Below are 22,682 nucleotides of genomic sequence, written 5' to 3'. Positions count from 1 at the left end.
AAGAATTTCATGGTAGTTGGAAGTCGACTTTCAAGGGTGACCAATCTGATAGAAATCATGATCGGAAACCGACTGTGTCTACAGGTAGTGTGTGAGGTCCGTCCAGAGATATTGACATTCCAAACTATGAACACTATAGGAAGAAGCATAGAGGTGAATGTTGGAAGTTAACACGAGCTTATTTTCGCTATGGATCAATGGAGAATTTTGCTCGAGAGTGTCCTAGAAATGAGAATCTTACTCATGTTTCTTTTTAAAGGTCTGTACTGCATCTAGGGGCCGTGGAACAAGTCGGGGTGGTTCTATTGGCAGAGGTAGTGCTAGGAAATGGAGCGATGTTGTTACTTATCAGCCAGAGGCCAAAGTGCCAGCCCGAGCTTATGTTGTGTAGACACTTGAAGATGGTGATGCTAATGACGTTCTGGTAGGTATCTTTTTATTGCATTAAGAACCTATTTATGCTTTGATAGACCCGGGATCTTCACACTCGTATGGTAATGCTAAGTTTGTTAAATCGGGGAGTTTAAAATCCCAGTCGTCTAGAGCATCAATAATTATGTTAAGTCTATTGGGGCAATATGTGTTAGTTGATCAGGTGTGTAGGTGATGTCCGTTAGAGATATAGAATATAACTTACCCTATTGATTTGTTGATAATGCCATTTGGCAATTTTGATTTAATTTTGGTAATGGATTGACTTACTGAACAGGGAGTGATTCTAGACTGGCGTAAAAAGAAGTTTGTGGTTCAAGGTGAATATGATAATATGATTGAAGTGAATGGTGTTTGAACGAGTGGTTCAACTCGTATCATTTCAGCAAACTGAGTTAATAAACTCCTCAATCAAGGCTGTGAAGATTTTCTAGCCTATGTTATCAAATCGAATTTAGGTGATAGTCAGAGCAGTAAGATTCAAACTGTTTGTGAATTCTCTGATGTGTTTCTCAAGGAATTATCAGGATTATCACCAGACCTAGAGGTTGAATTCGCAATTGAAGTGTTTCTTGGTACGACTCTAGTGTTAATGTCTTATTATCATATAGCACTAACAGAGCTGAAAGAATTGAAGGTGCAATTGCAAAATTTATTGGATTGCGGCTTTATACGCCCTAGTATATTGCCTTAGGGATCCCCAGTGTTATTTATCAAAAAGAAAGATGGCTCGATAGGACTCTATATAGACTATCAGCAATTGAATAAGTTGACGATTAAGAATCGATACCCCCTACCTCGTATCGATAACTTATTCGATCAACTAAAAGGAGCTTTTGTCTTTTCTAAGATCGATTTGAGATCTGGTTACTATCAACTAAAATTGAAAAATAGTGACGTACCTAATAGGCATTTCGTACGCGTTATGGCCATTATGAATTCTTGGTGATGCCTTCTGGGTTGACTAATGCTCCTGCGGCATTCATGGATCTCATGAACCATATCTTCCAACCGTATTCTATTCGAAATCTAAATCCGAGCATGAGCAACACCTCAGAATTGTTTTGCAAGTGTTACAAGAGAAACAGTTATATGGAAACCATAGCAAGTGCAAATTGTGGTTATCAGAAGTTGTGTTTTTGGGGCATGTTATCTCGACAGATGGAGTTTGGGTTGATTCGAAAAAAATTGAGGCCATTGTTTAGTGGAAAGCACCGAGGAATGTCTTAAAGGTTCGCAGTTTTATTGGGTTAGCTGGTTACTACCAAAGATTCGTAAATAAATTTTTGAAGATAGCTTTTCCAATGACAAAGCTATTGCATAAGAACGTTCAGTTCATTTGGAGCAATGAATGCCAAGAAAGTTTTGAGAAATTAAAATAGAAGCTGATTGAAGTGTCAGTTTTAGCCTTACAAGAATCAGGAAAGGAATTTTTGGTTTTTAGTGCTGCCTCTTTGAGCGGTCTCGGTTGTGTTTTGATGCAAGATAAGAAAGTGATAGCGTATGCGTCTCGTCAACTAAAAATGCATGAGCATAATTATCTGACGCATGATTTAGAGCTAGCTAACAATAAGTAAATGTATGCATGAAAATGGTTAAACATGTGAAACATAGTATAAAATTAGGGATGTTATGAATATGCTATATGACTGTTTGTTGCTGCATAATGACTTGTTTGCGTAGAGGTTCTTCTGAGCATTCACTAAGCTTGTTAAGCTCACCCACTCCATTTTAACCTTTACAGGGTAGTAGTGTTTCCGGTGTGAGCGGTGTGGCCTTCGAGGAAGTGATCCAAGCCATTCTTTTAGTTGCTATAGTAGGTGTAATTGGTTTACTTATTATATGGTACTTTAAGGCAATGTGGTAGACTTTATATTGGTTTGTTAAGTCATTTTTGGTCTATTTTCTTGTTGTTTATGTTTGGAAGCATTTGGACTTGAACGCGGTATTTGGGCTACTATTTTAGACATTTTGAAGCTTATTTGATTAGGTGAATGAAGCATGATGTTAGGGATTAAGTTGAATGGTTTTAATGCTTGCATATGCTGAATTTTTAAAACCTGGAGCAGACGTATCGATATTAAGGCTTTAAAAATGATAGCTCTGTATTTTTCGAAAGTGTAGAAAGACAGAATAGAGAATTGGTATCGATACCTCTGTCTGAGTATCAATAATCGGGGTAAGCTTTTCGATACCTTGCGAAAGATATCGCTAATTTTTTATGTTTCAAAATTTGATGAGAAATAGAATGCAATTTGGTCTAGATTTTCCATGTGATATTAGTACTACTTAAGGAAAATATCAAACCTCTAAGACAGTATCAAGACCTACGTAAAAGTTTTGGGAGTTTTGCAACTTGGCCCATTTGTAGGTTTGATTGATATTTTTTGTAACAGCTCGGTTTTAGTGAAATCGGAACAGTGGTTTCGGGACCACAAATCTAAGTTCGTAAGAAAAATGATTTTAAAATTATTTTATGGTCTACTATATGATAGGAATATCGTATAAAAATTTTGTTAAGAAAATTTTACCGATTACATGTTTAATTGATAAAAGGACCAAATTGCATGAAATGCAAATGTTGAGTTCTAGTAGCTATAAGTATCAAATAGCTATGAAATTCAAAATTTGAGGTGTTTATATGTATGACAAATGGACGATTAAGTGGAGTTAGTAGATAAGTATGATGATTCATCCTTGGAAAAGTAAATAAAGAAAAAGACTAAATTGGAAATATGATATTTTAATTAAATAAGAAATATCATCATTTTATATCATCTTTCCCAAATTAAAGTCATGGAAACCCTAGTTATGGATGTTGAACTCAAGTAAGCTATTTTGGCTTAATTAGGTATGTTTTCTTGTCCCGTTTTTAATAATTTTCATATTTCCAAGATCTTAATAGCTTAATTTAGCTATCTCGGGGATTAATTTGTAAAGTTATCAAAGTGTGATGATTTTTCCATGGATGAATATAGTTGAATTATGAAATTTTATGTTAGAAAATGAAAGGTTGTTGATGGATAAACAACTTTTGTAAAGTGAATTTTGATGAAATTGTGATTTAGGGACTAAATTGTAAAGATGTAAAATTCATGGAAAAATTCTAAATTTTATGAAACACATAGGTTGTTAATGTTACATGTAAAAATTGGCTAGGCTTGGAATAAGGATTAAATTGGATGAAATTCATTTTCCGATCCTAGGGACGAAATTATAATTAAATAAAAGTATAGGGTCAAAATAGTAATTTTATCTAAGATGTGAATTGGATTGAATTGAATATGAATTGTATTAAATTGAGCTAAATTTAATCGTATAGATTTGGATAGACCAAATACGGAATTAGATCGATGAAAAGAAAAAATATCGGATTAGTAGATTACAATTCACGAACACTTGTCAAGGTAAGTTCGTGTAACTAAATTGTATATTTGTATGTTTTGAATTGAAAATTGTTGTGTGTGTGATTTGTATAAATTGCCATGTATATTATTGATCACACATAGCCAATAAGTACTATGTCCCGTTTGAACCTAAGAAATTCGATGGATACAAATGACATTGTCATTAAGGGTTCCTGATTGGTTGTGGTCCTGCATATGTTGCGGACACACCACAGCTCGAAAGAGCGTCCCATTATTAGCTCTCATGAGCATCCTGATATATGGCTCTCTCAAGCTTCCCGTTATATGGTTCTTGCGAGCTTCCCGTTAATAGCTCTTCAGAGCATCCGATTGGTCGTGATCTTGTATATGTTGCGGACACACCACAACTCTTATGAATGTCTCGTTATATGGCTCTTTGGAGCTTCCTGATTAAAGGCTCTTTGTGAGCTTCCTAATTAATGGCTCTCCAGAGCTTTTTGATATGGCTCGCTTGAACTTCCTGATATCTGGCTATCTGGATCTTCTTGATTATGGCTCTTATGAGCTTCCCGTTATATAGCCCAGATAAACTTCCCGTTACATGGCTCACATGAGTTTCCCGTTACATGGATCGAGAGAGAGCTTCCCGTTTAAGTGCTTGTATGAGCATTCTCGCATATGAATTAACAGATTACAAATTTGTACACTTCGTGTGTTCTACCCGTGTATCCATCGATATTTTAAATGATTCAACGGGTAAAGTTCTGACATGAGTTTACATGGAATTGGTATAAGAACATAAGATGTAAAGTTTATGAACATGAAAATTTAATATATGTTGAGCTCTTACATGTTTCTCAAAATTCTTGTGAAATACATGACTAACATGTTAATGAGGGTATGTGTATAGTCTATTGGCCAAGTTACTTTGGATGTATTTTGTATACTTACCTTAAATGTAAATGAATGGTGAGTTAATTTCCCGTTATACGAACTTACTAAGCAATAAATGCTTACTATGTTTTATTTCTTCTATTTTATAGTATTGGAAGCTCGTAAAGGTTGGAAGTTGGTCGAAGCTACATCACACTATCCATCGGCCCAATTTGGTATAAATAGTAAATTACTTTTGGTTATGATGGCATGTATAGGTTAACTAGCCAATGTTAATGTGAAAATGATTGTGGTTGTAACTAGCCATTGGAATGGCTTGTGATGAACACATTTTGATATGCATGTAAATGACTTTACCATGTTTACTGTGTGCTACTATGATTGAATGATGGATAATTTATAAACATGTTGATGGTTGGTTTGAAATTGGTAAATTAGGTACAAATGAGTTTATATATGTAAATGGTCAAGTTGGTAAGTAAAGATTCTTGAATGGATGTGGTAAGATGTTAGGTATAAAGCTTGATTTTGGTTGGATTTGAATGTCTTGTATTGGCTTGAGAACATATTTAAGTGTTTATGTAGGTGGAAGACAAATTTGGGTGATAAATATGGCTTGGAAATGACCTTATTTCGTCCACACGGGCGTGTGTCTCAGCCGTGTGTGACACACGGCCTAGCACATGGGCGTGTGTTTCGGTCGTGTGTCCCCTGCATCTTTAAAATTCAAAACAGAATGCTCAAGATTTTTCACACGGCCCTGCACACGGGCGTGTGCCTTGGCCTTGTGACCCCTGCATCTATACATGAACACACGGGCATGTGACTTGGTCGTGTGACCTAAGTCAAAGAGTTACACGGGTGTGGACACGGGATGGGACACGACCGTGTGCCCTATTTCGAATGCCCACACGGCCTGGCCACACGGGCGTGTGTCCCCTGTACTTAGGAAAAATTTTGAAATTTCACGAAAAATTTTCTGAGTACTCGGTTTAGTCCCGACATGTTTCTAATGTATATTTTGGGCCTCGAGGGCTAATTTAATGGACAATATGATTCATTATGAATGATTTCTAATATGAATGTTAAATATTATGAAATATTTGTATTTGATCTGTAAATTCTGGTAATGCTCCGTAACCTTATTCCGACGTCGGATACAGGTTAGGGATGTTACATTTTTAATACTCTTAGTATATGAATGGCATGCTTTAACGAAAATAAGTGGTTATACGACAATAATTCATACGTTTGATTAAATAAAGATGACGATTGGTTACTTGTGAAACTGTTTGCTAAATAAATTATGTGTGATGGTGGTGTAGCATCCTTGTATTTGGGCTCGTTGACCAGGCTGAGTATAGTGTGTTACACATAGCATTTCCATTTCAACTTACTAAGCATTCTTAATGCTCACTTTAGTTGTTTCCTTCCTTTGTAGATCATTGCCTTAAGGAATATACGATGGCAAATCAATGCGAAGCACACACACTATCAAAAGATGGTAGAATTATGTTCTTTGTGTCCAAATATTGTGGCATGTATATAGGGGCACCTTAGGGTGCAAATGGTCATTTTTAGATAGCTGGTATATGAAAATTGTGGCATTGTGAATCTTGAGTAATATGATTTCCTTATGACTTGGTAAATGTATGGCATTGATCATGTTTCATGCTTGTATGAGTGCTCACATAAACTTGTAACACCCCATACCCTACTCGATTGTCGAGTTCGAGTTAAATGTGCCACATTCATTGTCAAAGCAATTTCAATCAAGTTAATGTTCAGTTTATAACATAACCATCCTAATATAAGTTAAACATGTATATAAAATGATTTGCATTAATTTTCGAGTCTTATGCGAGCTTACAAAAGCTTTAATGCTAACTCGAGGTCGAATTAAGACTAAACTGTAATGTTTCCAAAATTTTAGGTTGACGTTGCGACGTTAGGGGGTTCTTCGTTGTTCTTTCCAATTACATTGATCCCATAGAATTTTAGGTAACCATTGTAATTGATGGATCCCATGGAATTAGGTCTAATTGGAGTATCCAATTACAGTTTCCAATTCTTAGAGAGAAGTTGGAAATTGGAGTAATTACACACGTAATTTATCCTAAAAACTAATTTAAATTTTTTTATACAAATTATGAAAAAAAATTATAACATGAACATGTATAAGTTTTAGGATGGTTATGAAATAAAATTCTTATATTATAACTCCTAAAATATTGTATTATAAAAATAATTTATGTAATTAGTAAAATTATACAAAAAAATTATATTATTTAAATTCTAAAATTATGAAAAAAACTTTAGTATACAAAATTAATTTACATATTATAGAAGTATTAAAATATAATTATTTAAAAATTTATGGCTAAGAAGTATGAATATAACTTATTTATGTGTCAACATTATATATTATAAAAATAACATAGGTATTCATAAAAAAATGTTATAGTTTTTTTTTATCATAACTTACTTATAAAAAATAAATTTCTAAGGTTATGGAAAAAAATTATATTATTTATAAGAAGTGTTATGAAAATTACTAGACAATTTAAAATTTTTCTATAAAGGTTATATATTACAAAATTTATATTATTTTTAATTTAATTTACGTATTATAAAAAGAAATATAACCTAGCATAAGTCTTTCTGCGAATTAAGTGTATATAATTTTTTATAATTAACGTTACAATCTATTTGGACCATAAACTCAAATATTATAAGGTTTATGCTAATTATGAAAATACAAAATGTTTTCTTATACCATATCTTGAGGTATGATACTATTTAAGAGAATGACACCAAACATAAGCACTGTAGGCAACTTGCGAACTCTTAATTTGAGACATTCAAGATTTCGAAATGTGGTTGAGAAGACAATTGCTATTCTAAAAAAATATTTTGCATATTAACATCATCTTAGTATAGCATAAAAAGATAAGGTTGGATCATACTAACATGTTGCGTATTTCATAACATGAATCATAGGTGGAATTGAGATGATCCATGCTTCGAAAAGTATATTGAAGAAGGAGATATTGATATTCATAATGATGTAGATTCAAATTCAGGTAATGAACTTATTCAATAAGCAATAGATGATGATAATGAGAGTATGTTAAATATTAAAGAGGGAATAACTCCATAAATATGCACTAGAATAATTAGATAAAATTGCATATGATGTGTATTTTTCTTGTTATTTTTATTAATAATTTTATTATCAACTATAGTTTTAGACTAACATAATACATATGATTATTTGATTTTAATTTTTGTTAATTGTTTAGAAATTATTTTTTATCATACTAGTCATTTTTATAATAATTAATATTTTTTAAAATATAAATTATATAAATGTGTAATTACTACCCTTGGAATTATATTTTCATTCAATTACTCTGTGTCATCCAAACATATCCATTATAGAAATAATTTGTGTATTTTATAGAATTATAAAAAAATAGTATTTAAATTCTAAAAAATTTCTAAAGTTATGGCTAAAAAGTTTATTATAAAAAATAATTTACATGTTATAAAAGTACTATAACATATTTATTTATAAAAATTTATGGTCAAAAAGTATGAACTAATTTATATATGTGCCTATGATATATATTATAAAGACAATATGCTTATTCATAAAAAATATATTATAGTTTTTTTATCATAATTTATTTAGAAAAAATAACATTCTAAAATTATGATAAAAATTATATTATTTATAAGAGGTGTTATTAAAGTTATTAGTCAATTTATAAAACCCTATTTATATATGTTATATATTATAAATTTTATATTATTTTTTACTTAATTTTATTATAAAAAGGGATAAAATATAAGTTTTTCTCCAAATTAAGTTTATATAAGTTTTTATAATTAAGCCTATGAATTATTTAGACTGTGAATCCAAATATTATAAGGTCAATGGTAATTTATGCGAACCTGTGCCCGGAGTTGATTACAAGTTGCGTATGTTCTCAATCGTAAATTAAGAAGTTGCGTAATTGAAGGCTAATTTTGAAATGGTTTCAAGATGGTTGGTTTTCAAAGGGGATGTTGGATGGATAATTTGGCTAAGTTGAGTTTAAATTAAGGTTGAAGAATGAACCAATATTATAGATGAATATTGACTCGGTTCTTATGTCAACACTTAATAAGGGATTGTTTAGAAGATGTCAAACCATGACCCACTATCTAATTTAGATAGGAACCAAGCGGTATAAAGGTCGAACGCCACACTTGTTGGAAGTGTTACGTTCAGAATGAATCGGGTTGACGCCACTAGACTTAGCTAGATAAGTCAATCGAGTCACAAGAGAACAAAGTGAGTTGAATAACTCACAATGAGCTAAATATTCATAAAATATTCAAAGTTCAGTAACTTTCAAAACAAAGTACAATGAGCTATTTATAAGCTATTTTGTTCCAGCCGAATGGACACTAAGTAAATACAAATTAAGTTAGCTCAATTCAAGTTAATTTCAGCTGAATGAACCTTGAAGGAATTTAATGTAACAATGTGGCATTTGAGGTCCCCGAAAAGCCTTGGAGCTGACTTTAATTAGTTGAGCTGAAGTAGAAATATTCTTGATGCACCGAATAGATGAATCAGCTAAGGGATGTATCTAAGCATAGGAGACGCTAATAGACATGGCCTTTGCATTCCCCGAATGATCAGTTAAATGAACTTGGAGGTGGGCTGAATCAAGCAAGCATCTGATCAGCTAAGATGTATAAATATGAATTAATCCTCTTTGGGCAGCCGAACAAGCATCTTTGAATTAATGCTGGTTCTGGCGCACGAGCAGCCACCAGGTGTGAACAGCCGGCAATGGGTGGACACTTTGGTGTGAACTGGAGTAAGTAGCTGATTAGTCAAGTGAAGAAACATTTGATCCATTGAATCCCATGAAAAGTTGCTTGGAAGGAAGCAATTAGCAGCTCCAAGTGCATGTACGTCCACGTACACGTTCCTCCTTAAATGTCGTCCAATGAACCTATTGATCAGCAGTCAATTCATCCAACCTACAAGACAAAATTAAGGCTTGGTTTAATGCAAACATAAACTTAATTTTAGACACATTTTAATTTGTCTAAAGAATAGACAAAATAAAAGTGTCTGAACTAAGACCAATGAAACACATAATAAAGCTGTATGAAATAAGACACAATTAATGAACTTAAGACACATTTAAAATGTTCAGATTATGACACATTTAAAACTCAAATTATTGATGTTTAAACCATGACAAAATTATGAACCTTAGACTAATTTAATTAACTAACTATAATAACTAAAACTAATTAATTCTTTATTCCAGCATTTGAACTCTTAAGCTAAAGGAAAGTAGAATTGAGCTGAAATTGAGCTTGGAGTAAGCTGCATGGCATGCTCGAATTGCAAGTCCATGATTGTTCAATAAATCCAACAACGGTTTCACCCCAAACTCGATCGATAAGACCTGCAACAGCCTCCTTGTACCTCTTAGCTCGAGCATGAGTGATCGGTCCCATTGGTAGCTCCATGGGTTCTTCGGTAGCCTTAGTCGAGTCTTGAGCCATGATTGTATCATCCCTTCCCCCTTCGAAGTGACTTGTCCCTAAATCGTCACCTATATCATAAGGAGATAGGTCAAATACATTAAAACCAACACTTATGTCGTACTCACTTAGGAGGTCGAGTGTATATGAGTTATCGTTGATTCTTTCCAAAACTTGAAAAGGACCATTGCCTCTTGGAAGCAGCTTAGACCTTCATTGGGCTGGAAACCTTTCTTTTCTTATATGCCCCCACACCCAATCTCCAGGCTCAAAGATGACTCATTTTCTTCCCTTATTGGCTTTGTGTGCATATTGTTTGGTTCTCTCTTCGATGTTTTTCCTCACTTTTTAGTGTAGTTGCTTCGCGTGCTCAGCCTTTCGTTTAGCATCTGCATGCACAAGTTGTTCGTTAGGCAAAGGAATCAAGTCAAGAGGTGTCAAAGGGTTAAAACCATAAATAATTTCAAAAGGAGAATGTTTAGTTGCCGAATGGATAGTTCGGTTATAGGTAAATTCAATGTGCGGCAAGCACTCTTCCCATGTTTTGAGATTCTTGCGTATGACGGCTCTTAACAAGGTTGACAAAACTCGATTAACCACTTCTGTTTGTCTATCCATTTGTGGATGGCACGTCGTAGAAAATAGAAGTTTTGTACCAAGCTTCCCCCATAGTGTTCTCCAAAAATGGCTGAGGAACTTCGCATCTCGATTAGACACTATAGTCCTCAGAACGCCATGTAATCGCACGACTTCTTTGAAAAACAAATTGATAACAAGTAAAGCGTCGTCAGTTTTATTACAAGAAATAAAATGTTCCATTTTAGAAAATCGATCAACCACTAAAAATATCGAATCCTTTCCATTTCTAGTCTTAGAAAGACCTAAAATGAAGTCTATTGAAATGTCAACCCAAGGCTTCTCAGGAATGGGCAAGGGTGTGTACAATCCATGTGGTTTGATCCTCGATTTGGATTTTTGATGTGAGCATACCCAGGGCAACCCAACATTCACTTTTCCATCCTCTCAATCCTCCTAAAGGCCTGAATATTCGATCTCAAGCTAAGCATATGCAAGAGGACGTGGCAGCGTTAACAAGTCAGTTTTGGCGTGAATTCCATCCCAAAGATGAAGGACCAGCTCAAGCCCAAACTTTGAGCAATCTGTGCACCTTAGTGCAAGCTGAATTTAACTTAGTTCAGCTCACTCGAGCTCAAGTCAGCTCATTCGAGCTCAATTCAGCTCAATCTTAACCCAATGAGCTTATTTTTAGCTTTCTTTAGCTTGCATTTATTTTGCTGAAATAAACCATTTAATTTGTCTTTAGTTAAATTAGTTGTTTATTTTAAGTTAATTAATTTGTAAAAATCTGGACAAATAATTAATTAAGTGTTTTAATTATATCTAAATTAAATACTTAATTAATTGTGTTGTTTTAAATATGTCTGAAATTGTTAATATGTATGGTCGAATTTAATGTGCAAATTAATGAGTTCATATGCTGCTAATTTAATGTGTCTGAAATGCATTTAACTTGCTAATTTTATTTGCTGCAGGTTCCTGAATGGCTTGGTGCAATATATGGGAGTGTGCATGCACAATTGAGGTTCAATGGAAGGCATTTCAGGAAGCACAAGTACTTGGGACGTTCATGCAAGAGGGGGCTGCTGAATGTTCATGCATTTGTACATTCATGGACAGAATTTAATGAAGAACATATCTTAGGATGTTTCAGGAATGTTCCATGTATTTTCAAGATGATCATTCAAGTTTTTAAGGCACTTTAAAGCTCCATTCAACCAAAGGAGATGTAGGAACATTAAAAGGCTGCACATTCATGGAATTAAGGCTATTCTTGAAGGCTAAGTATGCATGAATGCATCAAGTGAAGCAACATGATGGTTCGGCCAATTCATGCACCATCTTCAAGCATTAACTGAAATTTTAATGATTTAGTGTGAACATTTTTATTAATTGTGTGAACACATAGATGCCGAATTTGAGTAGTCATCTTTGTGTCTATAAATAGTTTATCTTTTCTTTGAAAAAGGATCTTTAAACTTTTGACAAATTATTAATAAAACTTTTCTTCTTGTGAGGTTTCTTCCTCTCTTATTTCTTTTGAGTCTCGAAGTGACTTATCTAGCTAGCTAGTGGCGTCAACCCGAACTCATTGAACTTATCACCAATTTGGTGTGGAGTTCATTTATCTTTTTATTCCTTTGGTTCTTACTTCTATATAGGTACCGGGTCAAGGTCCATCTTCGACTCTTCATTTAATCCACCTTAAGCAATATACGTCCTGGGGCAATACTTCATATAGTATTGAATCATTCTTGACGCTTGAGTTCGTATTTCCATTCCATTTTATCTATCAACTTATAAATTATTTCTTTGTTAAACCGAACCTATCAACCATCAAACCAAGCCCATCTTTTGAACCCATTTTGTTTACTACTGCTTATAAATCAACCTAACTCCATCGATCTACAAAATTGAACGACACTTCTCGTCGACGATTAGGCAATCAAGTGAATCGACTCAATCAACCGAGCCGGATTGCATCACTTTCTTACAAGTGATGCTTCGATTGCACATTATCTCCATGTCTTGTTTCATTCTTGGCCAAAAGAAATGTTCGTGCAACATGGCCAACATCTTTGTGACTCCAAAATGTCCCATGAGGCCTCTGCTATGTGCCTTGTTCACCAACACATCCCAAATAGAACATTGTAGAATGCAAAGTTTACCTTCTTGAAAAAGGTAGTCATCATGCCTATAAAATTTCTCAAAGGCTCCATGTTCATAGGCTTTATACAATTCAACAAAGTCAGAATCATTTCATAGAGTTCTTTCAAATATGCAAAACCAAGTAATTTTGAATCCAAATGGTTAAGAAGGGCATACCTCCTCGACAACGCATCTGCTACGACATTTTCTTTACCTTTCTTATACTTGATTACGTACGGAAATGATTCGAGGAATTTAATCCAATTGGCATGCCTTTTGTTTAACTTCTTTTGGCTCTTGAGGTGTTTCAACACTTCATGGTCGATATGAATGACAAATTCTTTGGGCCACAAGTAATGCTGCCACGTCTCTAATGCCCAAATCAATGCGTACATTTCCTTATCGTAGGTGGGATAGTTGAGTGTTGCATCATTTAACTTTTCACTAAAATAAGCTATTGGACACCCATCATGAGTCAACATAGCCCCGATACCTATATCTGAAGCATCACACTCAGTCTCAAACGTTTTATTGAAATCAGGTAAGGAAAGTAAAGGAGCATTAGTCAAACAATCTTTAATTAAGTTAAAAGATTTCTCCTGTTCCTCACTCCAATAGAAAGTAGAGTGTTTGTTGATAATACCAGTTAATGGAGCAGCCAGCATGCTAAAGTTGGGAACAAACTATCTATAAAAACTCGCCAAGCCATGAAAGCCTCGTACTTGGTTGATGCTCGTAGGTCGTGGCCCCTTTCGAATTGCCTTTGCTTTGTCTTGATTAACTTCGAGTCCTTCCGATCTGACCACAAATCCTAAGAAAACAACTTGACTAGTACAAAATGTACATTTCTTAAAGTTTCCATACAATGTTTCCTTATGTAAGACTTCCAGAACAGATCTCAACTGAAACAAGTGTTCTTCTAATGACTTGCTATAGACTAGGATGTCATCAAAATATACAACACAAAATTTACCAATATAAGCACTCAAGACATGGCTCATCAATCACATAAAAGTGCTGGGTGCATTAGTTAAGTCGAAAGGCATAACCAACCACTCATACAAACTATGCTTCGTCTTAAATGTCGTTTTCCACTCGTCTCCTTGCATTCGGATTTGATGATATTCGCTCTTAAGATCTATTTTGGACAAGACTTGGGCACCACTTAATTCATCGAGCAAGTCATCAAGGCGCAGAATTGGAAGCCTATACTTGATGGTAATTTTGTTGACTGCTTGACAATCCATACACATGCGCCAAGTTCCATCCTTTTTGGGCACCAAAAGTACAGGTACGGCGCAAGGACTTAAACTCTCTCGTATGTACCCCTTTTCCATCAACTCAACTACTTGTCTTTGTAGTTCCTTAGTCTCTTTGAGGTTACTACGATATGCTGGACGATTTGGAATTGTAGCTCCGGGAATGAAATCAATTTGGTGCTTGATCCCCGAATGGGCGGTAACCCACTAGGGATGTCCTCTGGAAATACATCTTCAAAATCCTATAGCAAAGACACAATCGAAGATGGAAGATTGGCATCTAATTCTTTAGTGTTAAGAAAATTTTCCTTGTACATAAGCACTATCATCAGCTATTTTAGCAACAAGGTCTTTCGAATCTCTCGCTCTTTTGCATACATGCTCAATTTTTTAATCTCTTTTTCATCTTTTCTTTCTTTTTCTGCCCTCGTTTTTATTTCACATTCTCTATTCTTTTCTCTCGATTTTACCTCTTGTTTTCCCACTTTTCTTTTCCTTTTCTTTTTCTATCTTTTCTTTTTGCTCTTTTGCTCTCACTTGTTCAACGGAGTCTTTCAATTTCAATTGGTCCTCGTACACTTTCTTAGGAGTCAATGGCGCCAATGTCACATTCTTTCCTAAGTGCTTGAAAGTGTACCAGTTGTTATAATCATCATGAATCACTCTTCGATCGAACTGCCAAGGCCTTCCTAAAAGCAGATGGCTAGCATGCATCGGCACCACACCGCATACGACTTTATCGCTCTACTTGCCGATTGAAAAGGTGACAACGGCTTGTTTGGTGACTTTCAACTCGCCTCCATCGATCAACCCTTGTAACTTGTACGGATGAGGATGGTTGGTCGTTGGTAGCCCAAGTTTCTCTACTAGCATGCTGCTAGCAACATTTGTACAGCTTCCTCCGTCGATAATCACACTACACACTTTGCCTTGAACATGGCATCGTGTGTGGAAAATATTCTCGCATTACTGTTTATTTTCCACATTTTGAATACTCAAGCTCCGCTTAACAACGAGAATTTCTCTTTCAACAGCATACTCGAGATCATCTTCGGTGAGTGATTCGAAATCATCTTCTTTGCCATTTTCAGACTCGATCTCACCATTGGGTCTCATAACCATTGTTCTTCGATTTGGGCACTAACTCGCGATATGGCCTCTTCTAAGGCACTTGAAGCATTTGATGTCTCTGGTGGGATTGCGCATGGCTTCATTTGTGCCTTTACTCGTCTCACTACTCGGCTTGTTGGCCTTTGTTGCTACAGAAGGCTCCTTTGCTTGATTAAAAGTATCTTTTTTGCTAGTTCCTTAGCCCTATTTTGTTGTGGTAGTGGAGTTAGGATAGGCTCGAACAACCCATTTTATTTTGAGTTGTTTCTCCACTTTAATGGCCATGTGCACCATATCTTCAACTTCAACGTAGTGTTGTAGTTCTATTACGTTGGCAATATCTCTGTTCAATCTGACTAGATATCTGGCCATGGTGGCCTCCCGATCCTCCTCGATGTCGGCTCGGATCATGGTAATCTCCATTTCCTTGTAATAATCTTCAACGCTATGACTACCTTGTGTAAGGTGTTGTAGCTTTTGGAATAGCTCACGGTGGTAGTATGCTGGGATAAATCTTTTCCTCATGACGGCTTTCATCTCGACCTATATGGAAACGAGTCATTCACTGTTTCTCCTATGGCTAACAGTTAATTGGTTCCACCATATGACGGCATAATCAGAAAACTCGATGGCCGCAAGTTTGACTTTCTTACTCTATGAGTAGTTATGGCACTCGAAGACAAGCTCTATACTTTTCCCACTCTAGATACGCTTCTAGATCAGTCTTCCCTTGGAATGGAGGAATAACCATTTTAATATTCTTGAGGTCATCATCGACTCATTCACGTTCTCTAAGCCCTCAGTTTCTATGGCCTCGCCTTCTTTCGCTTTGGTTGGAGGCTTGGTCGCTCTCCACATAGCTAGCCTCGTAGAGATCATTATCATGTTGCCACCATCGACCTTTTTCTTTTATAGGGTTTGGAGGCGTGTTTTCTCTCCGAGTTCTTTCCTCCATTTGATCCATGCGCTCTTGGATTGAAACAAATTGGGGTTGGAATAGTCAAGATATTTCTCTTATGATGGCTTGTACTTGTAGATCAGGAACTCCTCTTCCGGCTACGTTCCGTATAGACCACATGCCACCACTCCTAGCAGCATTGGATGCGCCATCACCCGCCGTATTATGTTTAGGACTTCTTGACATTATGTATTAAACCTCACCACAAACCTCACTTAATTCTCTCGTAAGAAAAATAAAATTTGACACTCAGCACTTGTGTTTGCACTTAAATATAGGCTTTTTTTGTCACTATAATGTTCTCACACTCTCTTACCTTTTTCCACTCGAATTTGCCTCCCTAAGTTCGTAGGTAGTGCCTTTGCCTTAACTGTAAATCTTGGTGGAGTCGACTTCGAAGATGGATGTGAAGGTGGGAGAGATGTTGGGTAGTAAGGTGGGCTAAAAAGAAACAAATTAGAAGTGTGGCTGAATAGGTTTTAGGTAATAAAAATTGTTCTCGGGAAAATAACACTTTCGAGCGAACTTTCTATTCTCTCTTTTTTTTTACACCAATCAGGTCTCCTTTTTTTTGTATTTTCAGACTTTGTAATTACAATCACTCTCCTTTTCTTTAATCGTTTTTTTATTTCTTTTTTTCATATTTCGATCTCGGGAGCTTCAAAAATGTAATACTTACTTAATTTGGCTAGCTCTGATACGAAATGATGCGAACCCGTGCTCGAAGTTGATTACGAGTTGCGTATGTTCCCTATCGTAAATTAAGAAGTATCGTAATTGAAGGCTAATTTTGAAATGGTTTCAAGCTGGTCGATTTTCAAAGGGGATGTTGGATGGATAATTTGGCTAAGTTAAGTTTAAATTAAGTTTGAAGAATGAACCAATATTATAGATGAATATTGACCCGATTCTTATGTCAACACTTAATAAGGGATTAGAAGATGTCAAACCGTGATCCACTATCTAATTTAGATAGGAACTAAATGGTATAGAGGTCGAATGCCACACTTGCTGGAAGTGATAAGTTCGGAATGAATCGGGTTGACGCCACTAGACTTAGCTAGATAAGTCAATCGAGTCACACAAGAACAAAGGGAGTTGAATAACTTACAATGAGCTTAATATTCAGAAAAGATTCAAAGTTCAGTAACCTTCAAAACAAATTACAATGAGCTATTTATAAGCTATTTTGTTCCAGCCGAATGGACACTAAGTAAATACAAATTAAGTTAGCTGCAATTCAAGTTAATTTCAGCTGAATGAACCTTGAAGGAATTTAATGTAACAATGTGGCATTTAAGGTCCCCGAAAAGCCTTGGAGCTAACTTTAATTAGTTGAGCTGAAGTAGAAATATTCTTGATGCACTGAATGGATGAATCAGCTAAGGGAAGTATCTAAGCATAGGAGACGCCAATAGACATGACCTTTACATTCCCCGAATGATCAGTTAAATAAACTTGGAGGTGGGCTGAATCAAGCAAGCATCTAATCAGCTAAGATGTATAAATATGAATTAATCCTCCTTGGGCAGCCGAATAAGCATATTTGAATTAATGCTGGTTCTGGTGCACGAACAGCCACTAGATGTGAACAGTCGACAATGGGTGGACACTTAGGTGTGAACTGGTGTAAGCAGCTGATTAGTCAAGTGAAGAAACATTTGATCCATTGAATCCCATGAAAAGGTGCTTGGAAGGAAGCAATCAGTAGCTCCTAGTGCATGCACGTCCAGGTACATGTGCCTCCTTAAATGCCATCCAATGAACCTATTGATGAGCAACCGATTCATCTAACCTACAAGACAAAATTAAGGCTCAGTTTAATGCAAACATAAACTTAATTTTAGACACACTTTAATTTTTCTAAACAATAGACACAGTTTTAGTGTTTGAACTAAGACCAATTAAACACATAATAAAGCTGTACGAAATAAGACAAAATTAATGAACTTAAGACACATTTAAAATGTTCAGATTATGACACATTTAAAACTCAAATTATTGATTTTTAAACCATGACATAATTATGAACCTTAGACTAATTTAATTAACTAACTATAATAACTAAAACCAATTAAATATTTATTCCAACATTTGAACTCTTAAGCTAAAGGAAAGTGGAATTGAGCTAAAATTGAGCTTGGAGTAAGTTGCATGGCATGCTCGAATTGCAAGTCCATGATTGTTCGATAAATCCAGCAACGGTTTCACCCCAAACTCGATCGATAAGACCCTCAACAACCTCCTTGAACCTCTAAGCTCGAGCACGAGTGACCGGTCTCTTTGGTAGCTCCGTGGGTTCTTCAGCAGCCTTAGTCGAGTCTTGAGCCATCATCGTATCAGTAATTATGTAAATACGAAAAATTTTTCTTGTACCATATCATAAGGTATGGTACCATTTAAAAGAGCGGTGTTAGACACAAGCACCACAGATAGCTAGTGAACTCTTTAGTTTGAGACATTTTAGATTTTGAAATGTGGTTGAGAAGACATTTGTTGTTCAATATTGCTTGAACCAGACCAAATCAGTCGGGGTACTAGTTCAGAGAGTGGCTTTGAACCGGTTATAGCAAGAATTGGTATGAACAGAGTAAAAATTGATTGAACCGGCTTTTTTTTAGTTCTTTGAAGTTTAATAATTTTTAATCAGATCAACGAACTGGTGGCCTGACTGGTTTGACCACTGCTCCAGTTTAAACAACATTGTTCTTGTTCTAAATATTATTTGTCATATTAACATCACATTAGTATATAGAAGAATGAGATCTTAATAATCTTAATGATACAGAGTCAAATTTAGATGATGATAAACTCAGTCAATGACCAACTAATGATTATAATGAGCATATGTTAAATATTAAAAAAAGAATAACCCAACAAACGCACACTAGAATACTTTGATTTTAATTTTTATTACATGTTTAGAAATTATTTTTATCATACTAATAAATTATTTATAGTAATTAGTAAATTTTAAAATATAAATTATGTAACTATATAATTACAACATGTATTACCAAACATAACATAGATAATTACGATGTAATTCAAAAACATCTTGAAAATTACAGTTATTTCTAATTATAAGAGAGTTAGAATTTGATTACTATGCTGTCAATAAGACCCTGAATATAGGATCAGATTCAATTGGTGCTGTATCTTGGTGTTCGAACATTGACTCAAGGCCTTGGGAACTTTGGGAGGTTTTCGCTAAATTTTATCACTTGTGTTCAGATGTCCCCGAATTAGAAATTAACATCTTTAGAGAGGCAAACAGCATGGCTGATGCCCTTGCCAAAACTAGAGTTGATAGAGAAATTCTCTTCCAAGCTTGGCTATCTTAGTTTGATGCGGAAAGAATGTAGGTTGGGGTATATTTTGTGATACTAGATATATTTGAGTTCGATTACTCTTATGACGCAGGCGTGAAGGGAGCTTATCATTCAGCATTTTTTCTGGCGTTGACTAGGTTGAAAATATTTTTTGTAATTGTTTTGCTATTAAAGGCAGTGCACTGTCTTGTTCTAATAGCTTAAGTATCTGTTGGGTGTATTGCTGGTTGTTCTAATGAATAAATATATTTTTGTTGAGAAAACAAAAATCTCAGGGTTATCTATTAGGAGCTGAAAAATATGTTTTTTTATGCTTTTGTCAGATAAATCTCAAACAAGTTCCTTCTAATTTAAGCTAAAAAGAGACTCAAGGCTGACCCTTCAATAATACCTTCTCCAGGATGCAAGTAAACTTTTTTTTTTCTTGATAATTGATGCAAGAAAACATTATACCCTGCGTATATGAACTAAAGTTTGATTAGTTGTCTCAATCGCACTTTCACTTCAGAAGAAGAACACGACTTCATAACAGGGAACAGAGTTGCTTGCAAAATGGGAGAAAGTGGTGAAAAAGATTCAGAGGAAAATATATAATCCTTAGACCTAAAGTTTAAGTATTTAACTAAAAAAGGTTAAAAAGGTTAAGTGGGTAGATTTCAGATGAATATGAAATCATAGAAAATTTCATAGTTTAGCATTGTAGAATAAAACAATTTTTTTAAGAGAAGATACAAGTTTAAATATTAGAGACGATATTGTTGAGAAGAACAATTATGAATGTTATCAAGTATAAAACATACTTATAGAATAGCAATGAAAAACATAAAAATAAAAAGCTACATGTACTTTGTGCTTCATATCTAACCATAAATCATTTGCCAATAGATGAAAGGTAATAATTGAATATCAGATATGTCAAAGGCATGATAGATGTGGAATAACATCACTTCAACAGTCGCAAGCAACAAAGAATTCTTGCTAATATGCGTCATGCCTCAGCATCCAAGTCTCCCCCATTCACAAAGAAAAGAATCTCCATATCCACTTCTTGAGGCACAGTTGCCCCTAATGCATCATCATTCAGCATCTTCTCTAGCCCACAAAAGCCATGTCTAAAGAACTCATCTCTATGCTTTCCTCCAGATTGGTCGCGGTAATTTCGTTTTTTCTGGCACTAACACTCGTGAAAGGTATGAAAATTGAGACTATTCCACGCGCAAAAATTTTGTATCAACGTACATGTATAAACTAATTTGGTATAGTTATCTTTTATCTAGGATTTGAAGGAACAATCGGGGTCAACTATGGCACCGTCGCAAACAACCTGCCCCCACCAGCTCAGGTGGCACATTTCCTTTTAGAGTCCACTGTTATCAACCGCGTAAGGCTTTTTGATGCAAATCCTGAAATTCTAAGAGCTTTTGCCCACACCGGGGTTGCTGTCACAATAAGTGTTCCAAATGACCAAATTCCTGACCTTACAAAGCTAAATTTCGCTCAACAATGGGTAGAAGACTATATCCAACCTCACACACCAGCCACCAATATAGTCCGTATTTTAGTAGGCAACGAGGTAATATCTACAGCAAACAAGTTGTTAATAGTAAGTCTTGTTACAGCCATGGAAACCCTCCAAACAGCCCTTGTTGCAGCTTCATTAGACCGTCGAATCCAAGTTTCGACGCCTCACTCTCTAGGCATTTTATCGAATTCAAGCCCACCATCCACAGGAAAATTTCGACAAGGGTATGACACACATGTAATCAAGCCATTGCTTAGCTTCCTAAGAGATTCCAATTCACCGTTTATGGTAAACCCCTATCCATTTTTTGACTGCTCACCAGATACCCTTGATTATGCCCTGTTCCAGCCAAATGCTGGAGTGTTCGATGAAAACACACAGCTTTTTTACACAAATATGTTGGATGCTCAGTTGGATGCGGTCTTTTCAGCTATGAAACTCCTTGGATTTGATGATCTTGAGATTGTCATAGCTGAAACAGGTTGGCCATCCATGGGGGATGCAACCCAATTTGGTGTTGATGCAAAGAGTGCAGCTGAATATAATGGCAATCTCATGCGGCATGTAACATCCGGTGTCGGAACACCCCTAATGCCAAACCGAACTTTTGAGACCTACATTTTTGCGCTTTTCAATGAAGATCTTAAGCCAGGGCCAACATGTGAGAGGTACTTCGGGCTCTTCCGACCAGATATGACACCAGTCTATGATATTGGGATCCTAAGGCCAACAGTAGCTGCTGCCGCCAATATACAGCATGCTACATGTTTGTTAATCATTACAGTCGGCCTTCTAATAATTAAAAATCATGGTGAAAATTTAATCCTATGAATTGCTACATGATAACTATTTATAATACAGATTAATGGAATTTTTTTATTCTTGTGGTTTGATTTGGCAGGCTAGAGATCATACATTGCTAATACGTAACAACCCAATCCCAGTACCTATGCCCAGACCAATTGCATCAGATGCCAAAGTATAAGGGAAAACAATGGTGGTGTGTTCCCAAGACTAGTGCCTATGAAAGTGGTTTGCAAAGGAATATGAAGTGTACTGCATGTACCATGCATTAACATGAATGCATTCTATAAACCAGCCAGAAGTGATTAAGCTCGTGATTTTGGGCGAACTGGAGTCATCACAATCATTTTTCCAAGTACATGAGATCAAAATACCCTTTCTTAGTTCCCTGTTCTAATCAATTCACCCTTATTTCTTTCTGATCATCTTCATCAGAATTTCCTTTAATCTATCTTTCGTTCTTTTCTTTTTTGCAGGCTGTGGAACGTGCCATTAATACTGACTCTTGATTTGAAAAAACAACCAGGACCTGCAACTAAAAATGATTTCTTATTCGGTTTTGTTTCTATATATTCTTTACAGGCAAAAAAGCATAATAACTGGGGGGAACCAAGGATGTAATATGATGTCTAGGCCTAGACAGCATGGTTACATTGGCGATGCTATTCATGGCATATTACATTTCAAGATATATAAACTACTTTTCTTGCTGGCTTAAAA

General features: G+C 35.4%; 1 protein-coding gene across 2 annotated transcripts; it reads left to right on the top strand.

Annotated features, from left to right (window-relative positions):
• Window positions 1-20,533: 20,533 nt before the first annotated feature.
• Window positions 20,534-22,682, top strand: LOC121220029 (glucan endo-1,3-beta-glucosidase). 2 transcript variants are annotated; one of them, XR_005917102.1, is made up of 4 exons: window positions 20,580-20,826; window positions 20,914-21,969; window positions 22,060-22,317; window positions 22,439-22,682. XR_005917102.1 is itself a non-coding variant. In XM_041099086.1 (3 exons), exons 1-3 carry the CDS (start codon window positions 20,745-20,747, stop codon window positions 22,062-22,064), a joined length of 1,143 nt encoding a protein of 380 aa, XP_040955020.1. In that variant the 5' UTR covers window positions 20,534-20,744; the 3' UTR covers window positions 22,065-22,682. The 2 variants fall into 2 exon arrangements, 1 of the variants encoding a protein (XP_040955020.1); XM_041099086.1 differs by having other exon boundaries at window positions 20,534-20,826; window positions 22,060-22,682.

This window comes from Gossypium hirsutum, chromosome D08 (genome assembly GCF_007990345.1).
Source record: "Gossypium hirsutum isolate 1008001.06 chromosome D08, Gossypium_hirsutum_v2.1, whole genome shotgun sequence".
Taxonomy (NCBI): Eukaryota; Viridiplantae; Streptophyta; class Magnoliopsida; order Malvales; family Malvaceae; genus Gossypium; species Gossypium hirsutum.
Note: the sequence above shows the minus strand (reverse complement) of the source record. Positions and strands in the feature narration are given on the sequence as shown.